This window comes from Lycium barbarum, chromosome 4, assembly GCF_019175385.1.
Source record: "Lycium barbarum isolate Lr01 chromosome 4, ASM1917538v2, whole genome shotgun sequence".
NCBI lineage: Eukaryota > Viridiplantae > Streptophyta > Magnoliopsida > Solanales > Solanaceae > Lycium > Lycium barbarum.
In genome coordinates this window covers 21088252-21099267 of record NC_083340.1, presented here as the reverse complement: position 1 = coordinate 21099267, position 11016 = coordinate 21088252, and the positions used below count along the sequence as shown (strand labels likewise).

At 36.3% G+C, this 11016-nt stretch overlaps 1 protein-coding gene across 4 annotated transcripts; it reads right to left on the bottom strand.

The window, feature by feature from the left end:
• Positions 1 to 980: 980 nt before the first annotated feature.
• LOC132635513 (SH3 domain-containing protein 1-like) lies at positions 981 to 10464 on the bottom strand. 4 transcript variants are annotated; one of them, XM_060351944.1, is made up of 10 exons: positions 10081 to 10464; positions 7024 to 7137; positions 6640 to 6709; positions 6410 to 6558; positions 4438 to 4539; positions 4121 to 4315; positions 2775 to 2837; positions 2419 to 2613; positions 2224 to 2298; positions 981 to 1264 (listed from the first exon to the last, which is right to left on the bottom strand). In XM_060351944.1, the coding sequence occupies exons 1-10, from the start codon at positions 10138 to 10140 to the stop codon at positions 1139 to 1141; spliced, it is 1149 nt and encodes a 382-aa protein (XP_060207927.1). In that variant the 5' UTR covers positions 10141 to 10464; the 3' UTR covers positions 981 to 1138. The 4 variants fall into 4 exon arrangements, with proteins under 4 accessions (XP_060207927.1, XP_060207928.1, XP_060207930.1 ...); XM_060351945.1 differs by having other exon boundaries at positions 2449 to 2613; XM_060351947.1 differs by having other exon boundaries at positions 2479 to 2613; positions 10081 to 10460.
• Positions 10465 to 11016: the final 552 nt, after the last annotated feature.

The window sequence follows — 11016 nt, the reverse complement described above, 5'->3', positions numbered from 1 at the left end:
AAATCAAACAAAAGAAAATCCTTACATGATTTTATGAAAGAGAGAACAAGAAAGGCTTCGATGAGCAATTGAATGTAGTAGAAAACGAGATGGAAAGGATAAAAGAATCTTTATGCTTACAATGATAGGCATATTGAAAATATGAAATTAATGTTGTTACTTTTTACCTCAAGAAGTCCTATCTATTTCTCGGTTCTGGAAAGCTATCAATCCTTGCTTCTCCCTCTTGCTTCAGTTTTGCTTTAGATGATAAACTGTGTCTCTCCAGAAAAATGAATATCTAGAAAAGATTTTACGTTCAATTTTTTTTTTTTTTTTTTGTGCACCTGAATCAACCCACCGACTCGGCTTCTTAGATTTAAGGTGATTTGTGTATCTACCGCATGATAGACACATTGATTTGAATATATTCTTAGCTTTGCTCGTGATGATAACAGTGAATCTACTCAAAAGAAGCTTTGACTTAATGACATATCATTTGAAGTTGAAAAACTGAAAAAGTGCTCAAGATTATCGAAAAAGGTTAACTATCACCTAAATGTATTTTACAATAGATAAATGGTGATAGGACAATTTGGGCGTGAAACCCACGAAAAAGTAAGTTTAAGTGTAGTTTTAATGATTGTTTCAAAAAATAGGTCAAGTACTTTGAACAACAAGCGTTAGCAATCCAATTTTAGCCTTGGAAAATGCCTAGCCCATACACAATGCAACGTACTTCAACATGCATACTTCTTTTCTTGTCAATTATGTCAAAATAGTAATCTCTATTTGTTTCCTTTCCTTGCTGCAAAGGAGCCAATTTCTTTTTCCTTTGGATAGAACTGTAAGAATTAAGTTGGCACCGGAACGTTAGCTAGGGGAGGTTGAGGACCAACGACCCGATGGAGATTAAGATCTAGAAATTAGTCATAATATTTATCAATTACAAGTGCAAAATAATGCATTTTCCCGTATCAAAATTGATTGATCTTGGGACATCAGCAAATAATAAACTTGATTATAAGCTTTGATTCGTCTACATCGGGAGAAAAGAAAAAAAAAAAAGCAAAATGGAAAACTCCTCAAACACCTATACAAGTGAAAATTTACAAAAAAGCAAAGGTTTATATGAAGGTAGCATGATAATTGTTTTATCTTATGGGGTGGTATCCGTTTCCGCCATTTTGCTTGCTGGTACTTTGTGTGACTTTTCAGCATAAGCCGAGGGAAACCAACCGGACTTACCGTTGCATTCTCCTTCAGACCATCCATTTGGAGCTACCTATAGTTAACCATATGCAATATCGTTAGAATGTAACTTATTTTGCTTGCTAAAAGATTGTGTGCTTCTGCTACATAGATAAGTACCCATTTGTTAATCGAGAATATACCTCCAGAAAATTATCAAACAGAACAAAGCACAGTCAAAATATCTGAAGTCATGAGACACGGAAGATTCCTCGGGGTCATACAACATGGCTAGCTTGCGTGCACCTTGACTAATCCAATTGGTACTTGCTATCTCCCAAAGATATCGACAAGTCTACCCACCCAGGCTCAGGAAGAGGGAAATAATATGCCTAGTGTCCCTTTTATTAGCAGCACTTTTTAAGATTCTTCACACCAAATCTTTAGTCATCATATACCAGGGGGATTTCATAAGGCTCATCTATTCAGCATATGCAAAAGTTAAAAGGTGGCAACTTGAGAACGATAAATGTCTAAGCCCCTCGCTTCTTGTTGGCTATTTTGAAAGGAGGATAATTACTGACCTACTATATATTATAATCCACCAATATCAGTCTTACCACCAAATTTGATCCAGATTGGGACTTTGTCCTAACTTTAAGAAGGATTTGATGAAACATACTCCTAGTTCCTACAATTACTACTGCTAGAACTGGCTAGTTGAAAGGGACATCAACAAATAAAGAGACCATTGACCTGTAGTTTCGGATTTTGACTGATAACCGGGAGATGACAATACCTCACGTACAGCGTACAGCATCACTTGTCTTTTGGCAAAAAAACTGTGAACCGTTTAATCTCTACCCCATAGTAAGAAAGCGCTTGGGGCTTATGAACATATAATGGAGCAATAAATATGCATACGAAAAGTTCTTAAACTGATGTTAAATACCGTCAAGGTACTCCAGAATATGTCAACTTAAGCATGCAAAACACATAAAATATAGGCAGTGTAACGTGTCTATTGCTTAACCAGGAAACGAAGATAAATACCTGCCGAACTACCACATCATCACCAACCTCTAGACTTAGCTCGCCGTCTGCTTGGGCTTCAAACGAGTGCATGACCTACCAGCCAAAGAATCGAGGAGATCAAAGAATATTGAGGCGAATACAGAAAGATCCAGCTTTTGAGGACAAAGGAGTACTCTATAGAAGTAAATATGCCAACCCTTTTAGAGTCCTTACCTTGGCACTAAATTTTTTTGAGAAGGGTACCTTGGCACTAAAATTTTTTGAGAAGGGTACCTTGGCACTAAAATAGGTAGGACTTTTATCCTCGGCTTCTGGATGCTCAGTTCCATTTGAAGTTGTATCATGCAAAACTCTCGGTGAATTTGAAGATTGTGGAGATGACTCATTTAATTGCTCTTCTTCAAGCATCTAACCCCAAGAAAAAATGTTAAACATTTATGTCACTTATCTTTTTTATCTCATTGTCTCAAGATAGAAGTTTACGATTCTATGCGTTGCAGAACAGAAAATCCCAATTGAATAGTTTTATTCGAACGATTTGGAGGAAATAAAGGTTTGAATCTACAGACCTCAGAATGCAACTTCTCCAAAATAGACACAACATTTTGATGATAAGATCTTTCAGCATCGACCTGCAAGCTAAAATCATTTTTAGATAAACGAATCACACAGATTTCAACCTGAAGTGATCAATGCAGAGACAAAAATAGTGTAGGTTTTAACAGGAGAGAAAAATTAAACTTCACCAAAGTGTTCAAGACTTTTTGCACTAAGTACTCGTTAATAAACTGAAAAAGCAAGTCTGCCATGAACTTTCTGTTCTTTTTAACTTTTATAGGAAGAAAATTTTAGTAATAATATTTATTAATCAGGAAGAAAATTAGAGAGCAATGACCTAGGTGTTCTCAAGCTAAACAAAATAACTAAGAACACAGGGATCTCCAATCTCGCAGAAAACCAGTCAAGTGGATGTCATGAAATGGCGCATTATGACCCAATTATGCCAAAATATCAAAGATAATTTGAGTTGCTTGATCATTTGGCCCTCAACCACTGGTATTTATATCAAAATAGTAAAATTACTTTTTACACTTCCAAGAACTAGTATTATGATCCTGTTATTCCAAATGCTACATTAGTTAATATAATATTTTCCCTATGCTATATTAAGTTTGACTGACAAGAGGGGGTTGCTCAGATAGTAAGCATCCTCCACCTCTAACCTTGTGGGTTTGAGTCACCAAGGGAGCAAAAAGGGGGAGGTCCTGGGGAAGTGGTTGAAAAAACAAAAAAAGAAACTTTGATTAGTCCTAAATTAATCACTAACATGACTTTCAATACCTGCATTGCCATCACAATAATAGAGGGGTGCATCATTAAGTTTTGGTTGATCAGCTACTTCCGTGACTTTACCTTCAAAATATATTCAAAGATACTAGCAGGTCTATGTTTTCCTCCATTATGAGAAGCATTTTAACTACATAAATGTTGTAACTACGAAGTGTCTATGTCCATTGTGTTCCTTCATTTCAAATGACTGAAGTTAGCAACGACAATTCCTAAAACTAAATTGTATCAATTTAAGGTCATTTGACTAAGCAGTTAAAGTTAGCCAACACAATCGGATGTCAGAACAAGGTATATCCTTAAAAGAGAAAATATTCACCGTTCTGTTTCAAATGAAACCAGTTTTGTCTTTCTTTAAGGCCAAATCAAGATGTTCAACAACTTGATGCACAGATCATACTTTTAAAATGTAACAATCTCCATTTGTACATTCAGCACATCACCGTTACTAACGGAAACAAAATTTGCAAATAACTAACCCTATCAGTACAACACCAAGACCAATTGCGATACTTCTGTGAGCATAACACGCATATGAATTGAATGAAGAAAAATGAACAAGCAATACCATGGTACGAAGCTTTTGGAAAGTAATCTGCTGCTGCTCCTCCTCTACAGATAACATGGCATCAGTTGCTTCTTTGCCAAGAACCAACACCGAAGATTTGAGCTCCGACAATCTTGTTTCTGCATTTTTAAGCTTTGCCAAACTTTCAGTAGAAGCTTCTCTAAACTTTGATTGGCGTCTTATTACTTCAGTAGCCTGAAAAGAGCCGGAATCCACTTAAAACTACCAGATTTCTTGCATGACATGTTGCTTTATGTTCTTTTAATACCCGCAACACACCCGGAAAAAAAAGGAAAAAATGAGAGGTTGAAAGATACCTGGGATTCAAACTCCTGGCGCATTCTGTCATAGCGGTGAGTCAAATGGCGAGCATCTTCTAAAGGAGCACCATGTATTGATGCTCTCAACGGCTCACAAACCTACAGCTAAAAGGAAAAATGATCAAACACTATGCGCTCTACGAACCAAGAGATGGCCACAGTCACTCTGCCAAATCTAATACTCATCAAGAATCAAGAAAGGAATACTAGAATCCTCAAGGCATAATGCTAGAAAAAAGTTCATCAATTTATACAATTTTATAGTGCCATCTACATTACATCTTGGGTTAAAAGCAGCAGAGATTCATACTTCAGGGGCTAGAAAAAGGTTCATCAAGTTATACCATTTTATAGTTTCACCTACATCACATCTTGGGCTAAAAGCAGTAGAGATTCATACTTCAGGTATCTTGTAAATAGAGGTATAACTCATCAATAAACTAGTTCACTATGTGAACTGAAGATGCTAAAAGCATCTGCAAGGTTTAGCCTCTCAAGAGAGAAATATCTGTCTCCAAATTTAACCATCCTAAGAACCCCAGATAGAATGCTCTCATCATAAGTGAAATATATGTGCTTGACATACTATAATGCATTATATGATATGTCAGAGGGACACCTGACTATTTGTTCTTGTTGTTTTATTTAGACATCAGAAACAGATAGCTTTGCGCTTGACTTATCAAATTCTGCCAAGGCACATAACACATTTAAGTTTTTCAAAAATGATTTGAACTTAGATCTTACTGATGCATTATTCTTTTTGCATTGTATGAAGCGTGAGAAGTGCATATTTTTGGATCTTATGCATGTCTATTTGTTTTATGCTGCCTAGTTGGTCTCTACACATTTTTTCTTCTAAACTGTCAATCATTTATTGTACATAGATTAAAATCAGAAAGCATGACTTCACAACTCCCGTTGCAAGAAATGAGGCAAAATGGTAAGGAAAAGACAGACAAAAATAACCTTCATCAGGTGACCTTCAATCTCCATAATATAAATATCCTTTTTGTGGGAAACCATTGGCTTGACGATGATGTCACACATCGTATTGGGGCAGGATGGATGATATGGAGGCTTGCTTCCGGAGTGCTATGTGACAAGAAGGTGCCACCAAAACTTAAGGGAAAGTTCTACAAAGTGGTGGTTAGACCGACTATGCTGTATGGGGCGGAGTGTTGGCCAGTTAAGATCTCTCACGTTCAAAAGATGAAAGTTGCCGAGATGAGAATGTTGAGATGGATGTGTGGCCACACCAGGAGTAACAGGATTAGGAATGAGGATATTCGGGATAAGGTGGGGGTGGCCTCGGTGGAAGACACGATGCGAGAAGCGAGATTGAGATGGTTTGGGCATGTGAAGAGGAGAGACACAGATGCCCCAGTGCGGAGGTGTGAGAGGTTGGCCATGGATTGTTTCAGACGAGGTAGGGGTAGGCCGAAAAAGTATTGGGGAGAGGTAATTAGGCACGACATGGCGCAATTACAGCTTACCGAGGACATGACCTTAGATAGGAGGGTTTGGAGGACCCAAATTAGGGTAGAAGGCTAGTAGATAGTCTCGGTATCCGTTCTTAATAGTAGTCGCACTATTGCAATATAATTTCTTGTGCTCCGATTTCTGCTATTATCTGTTATTTCCTGTGCTTTGATTATCCTGTGTTATCTGCTCCGATTTCTGCTATTATCTGTTATTTCCTGTGCCGCTTGCATTATTTCATTTCCATATCGCTTTGAATCTCTAATCTCTTATTCGAATTTCTTAACCTTATTTGACTTCTTTTTATGCTTTTATTGAGCCGAGGGTCTTTCGGAAACAGCCGTCCTACCTTGGTAGGAGTAAGGTCTGCGTACACTCTACCCTCCCCAAACCCCACGATGTGGGATTTCACTGGGTTGTTGTTGTTGTTGTTGGGAAACCATTGGGAGTGTGCATGACTGTAAAGCTAAACAAGCATAGATCTAACCTGTTGTCCAAGAACTCCTAGCATAATTTCCCTTTGATCTTCCATTGCAGCATGTGAAGTTCCAAATTCCACGGCAACCTTTGGCAAAGTAGAAGGATTATTTTGATTCTCACCCCCGTATTTATAACAATTATCTGCCAACTTTCTAGCTGCAAGATCAAGCTGAAAATTGAGACTTCCATATACATGCTATCTGAAGCAACAAAAGATATGGATGGAGGTCCACAAACCTATTTCCATTTGTTTTTTACTTGTTGATATATATCCTTCTACACCACGAACAATATCCCTCTGGAAATGCTGTTAACCACAATGCACAAAGTTAGATTTTTGCTTGCAAGAAATATCCATATGTTGTTAACAAGAGGATATTCTTAATAGAATTTTTTACAAGTGTTCAAGATCCCTCTTACTAACTGGAATCAAAAAAGATTTGGGCCTATCTAAATAAAAACTATGTTTACATATGGATCTCTACCTACACTCAATTTAGGATATGGAATACGCATATCCGGCTGCTTTTCACCTATCTCTATTGGGACCCTATTCACTTCTTTGAGTTTGACGACTATCTTAATAGACAGAAAATAGTAACAAAGTTGTAATGGTGTTACCTTCGCAGCCCTTGTAGATATATATAATTCCTGAAGTCGCTGATGAATCTCCAGTTCTGCTTCATCGACCATCACAGATTCATGGCCCAAGTGCCCTAGTTGTCTCAAAATAGCCTAATAAAAAGCAGAATATGAGCTCTTTCATGAAAGAAGTCAAGCATCTACATAAAATATCTTGATTGAACTCGTATTTTAATGATTACCATACTAGTCTGACCCAGCTTATGATCTCACAAATTTCGGATTTACTTGTTTAATGTTGGTCAAGTATTTTGTTCCAACACAGTTTCCTCGTAACTCTAAAAATTACAAGAGCAGAGAGATGATCCAGGAGTATGGTTTCCTTGTTCTCTCGGAAGATTCTCTGAAGAAAGGCATTCTTCCACTTGCATCTAACAATTACAGTACATTGACTTTCACATTTCACTATTGTTTCTATTGTGATTTGAAAAATTCGGGAACTATTTTTATGGAAATCACAGTCATAGGCTAGATCTGCAATCAGGAATTAGAACTCACAACTAATTACTTTCCCAACCGAAACGTTACAGAAAAGAGAAGTATGAGATACAGAAACTTATAAATGTAGCGGAATAATTTCAGATTGATCCAATGAAATGTTGCATTACAGATTAAGTTGAAGACATGATGCTGGTAAGTAGCCGGGAACAGCTTCTTGTAGGATTCTCATACCATAGTTAAATAAAAACTGCTTGTTGTATTACTACGAATTTTCTTTTAGTATATAATCAAGGTCACTGCCGTATTGCCTTTTTCATAACTACTTGATTGCTGCACTTGACCTGAGGGTCTTTCCGAAGCAGCCTCTCTACCTCCTCGAGTTAGGGGTAGGGTCTATGTACACTCTACCCCCCCCCACCCCCCCCCACCCCCAAGAACCCACTTATTACACTGGGTATGTTGTTGTTGTATATAATCAAGGTCCCATATTCCAACTTAAAACGGTAAACAACAAACTATTGACGAAATTACATATACATCAAATGGACATACAGAAAAATGATGTATTCCCCTTTCTAAGAGGAAAGGGATTTTTGCTTGATCTGCCTTTTCTCCTCCTTTCTTAATAGAATATTAGCCTCTAGACACCTATACGAAAAGCTCAATGTCCAATTTGCATGAAATCGAGATGCTTCAATCCTTTGCTTGGGTCTAAGGGCCTCTTGCCCTATCAGCATTCCAAAGGCTTTCGGGGCTTACACCTCTCTGTTAAGGACCTAAATTAGGCTTTTTGGTAGGAAGTAATAGGAAAGGAAGCTAACAGGTAGGTGTCTATTACTTCTTTCCAGTCGTACTAAGCAACAGGAGGAGAAGAATAATACTTTGCCAAATGAAGTAAATTGACAAGTTTCCTTCCTCATTCTCCCCACCTCTTCTTGCTCCAAAGAGAATCACCCTATTTTACATAGGTACCTCCAATCTGAACCACTACCACAACCCCCCCCCCCACACACACACACAACAAAAAAAAAAACCACCACCAAAGCGAGGATAGTAACAGTGGCCCTTTCCTACTTCTTTTAAAAAAAAAAAAAAAAAAAAAAAAAAAAAACTTTTTCTCCATTGATCATTTATGTGCAAGAAGTTACAATACTGAGTTTGGCATCCCAAACTTTGTACATGATCATTGAGATGAGACTATCCTTCTAAGTCCTAACCAAAAACAGCAGCAACAACAACAACATACCCAGTGAAATCCCACAGTGTGGGGTCCGGAGAAGTTAAAGTGTACGCAGACCTTATCCCCATCTCGGAAGATAGAGAGGCCGTTTCCGAAAGACCCTCGGCTCCTAACCAAAAACAGCAAAAGGAAATACAACTCAAGGAGGATCATAAACTATTTGAGAAGGCTTTTTTTGTGTGATCCTGAATGATGGTAGGTTCCATTTGTCCATGTTTATTAAGCCTTTGATGTTGTTAGGAAGGTCAGCAAAAGAGTTGAAAACCTGAATTTCATCAAGACTGTGGCTCAGGTTAATCAATCTGTCAGCAAGCTGGTTGGCTTCCCTGAAGCAGTGATGCCCTTTCCTACTTTAGCCCCTTGTTGGCTCGAAACCCCAACCTTATGATTGGTGATCGGGGTTCCTCACTTCTAGGCTATACCTCTTAAAATCACCAGTTAAATTTATTTTTCTCTAGTTCTAGTAGCTTGTTATGTTATCGGAAGCACACGAACGTTATTGCCTTGTTACATGGACAAAGCAACACAAAACTTAAGAAATCCTACCAGAGCTACTTCAGGTTCAATCCTTTTCTTACTTAAACATATATACTACGCTGCTGCCCAATAGCAAAACTAAAAACCGCCCAAAGTCCAAAATTGAAATACACAAACAAATTCTAACAGGCTCCAAATAAACTTCCAAACAAAATAATCAAACAATAGAGTAACTCACGATAAGATGCAATAATATTAGTAATAAAAATGGAATCTTTGCCAGGAATAACTATGCTAGCTGATTAAAACTTATCTCAACTTATCTCTAGAAATAAAAAAAAACCTTTGGTAACTTGTCACTTCTCCTACCAAAAATCCTCAATAAATAAATAAATATATGCAATAATATTAACAAAAATAATCAAACAATACAGTAACTCGCAATAAGATGCAATAATACTAATAAAATTGGAATCTTTGTCCATTTAAATAAGTAACAACTATAGCAAGTTGACTAAAACTTATCTCAACTTTCTCTGAGATAAACAAAAGAAAAAAAAAAAACTTCAGTAACTTGTCACTTCTACTACCAAAAATCCTCAAAACAGATAAGTATATATAGAATAATATTAATAAAAATAATGAAACAATACAGTAACTCATAATAAGATGCAATAATATTAAACAAAAATGGAATCTTTGTCCATTTAAATGAGTAACAACTTTAGCAAGTTGATTAAAACTTATCTCAACTTTTCTCTAAGACCAAACAAAGGAGAAAAAAAGAAAGATATAATTGTCACTTCCCCAACCAAAAAACAATACTCAAAAAAACAAACATATAACTGTATTAAAGGAAAGTAAATAAAAACCAAAACCTGTTGTTGCTTAGCAACTTGCTCCCTCAATTTAGTTGCTTGTTTCTTTATAGCTTCCATATTAAGTCCTTCCCAGTTGTTCTCCCAAAGTATATAGTAATTCAAAATCTTGACACAACCCCACTTAATAACAAGCAAAAGGGTACCCAAGAAAGGTGCTTTTTTGTTACAGGTAAAGTTACAAACATACCAGAAGAGCAATAACCAATAAGAAAAGAGAAAGTGGGGTTGGAAAATAATATAAAAAGGGTATGGGACATAAGAGAAAAAGTGTCGGTTACTGTTTCTGTACAAAATATAACGCTAAAAGGAAGAAGAATAGTTGATGTGTTAAAAAAGAAGAAAGGATAGTGGAAAACAGAGAGAAGTCACCAGTGCTATTTTTTAAGTAGCCGGCTGACTTCATTAGAGTGTGTGCGCGACTTTTCTTACTTTTTTCGTTTATTTACGCGTCTCCTCGAGGAATAATCTAACCTTTGCGCTTAATTATATTTAAGTTATAATTTCTTCATTAAATTTTTATTTTATTTATGTATCATTTTTATTAATAATAAAATTTATTAAGGATAAAATAGAAGAAAATAATAATTAATTATGTCTTAAATTTTTCAAATGATAAATAATTTAAAATAAATATTTTTTAGTAATTATGATAAATAATTTGAGGCGGAGAAAATATTTTTTTGATATGGACATTTCTCGATTTATCCGTGTCATTCTTGCAGTGTGTCACGTTCCAATTTTATGAATTTCCTTTCGAGAGTGTGTGACTTTGTCCTTTTCAAGGATTTGACATGTTCACCACTTCATTTTTTCTTTCGGTTTATATTTTCTTATTTATTGTTCTTGGTGGATTGTTTAAGGTTTTTGTGTTTTTTTCTTCTTCTTTTTGCTGTTTTACTACTTTTTTTTAATATATAAGGAAAGCTGGGTGAA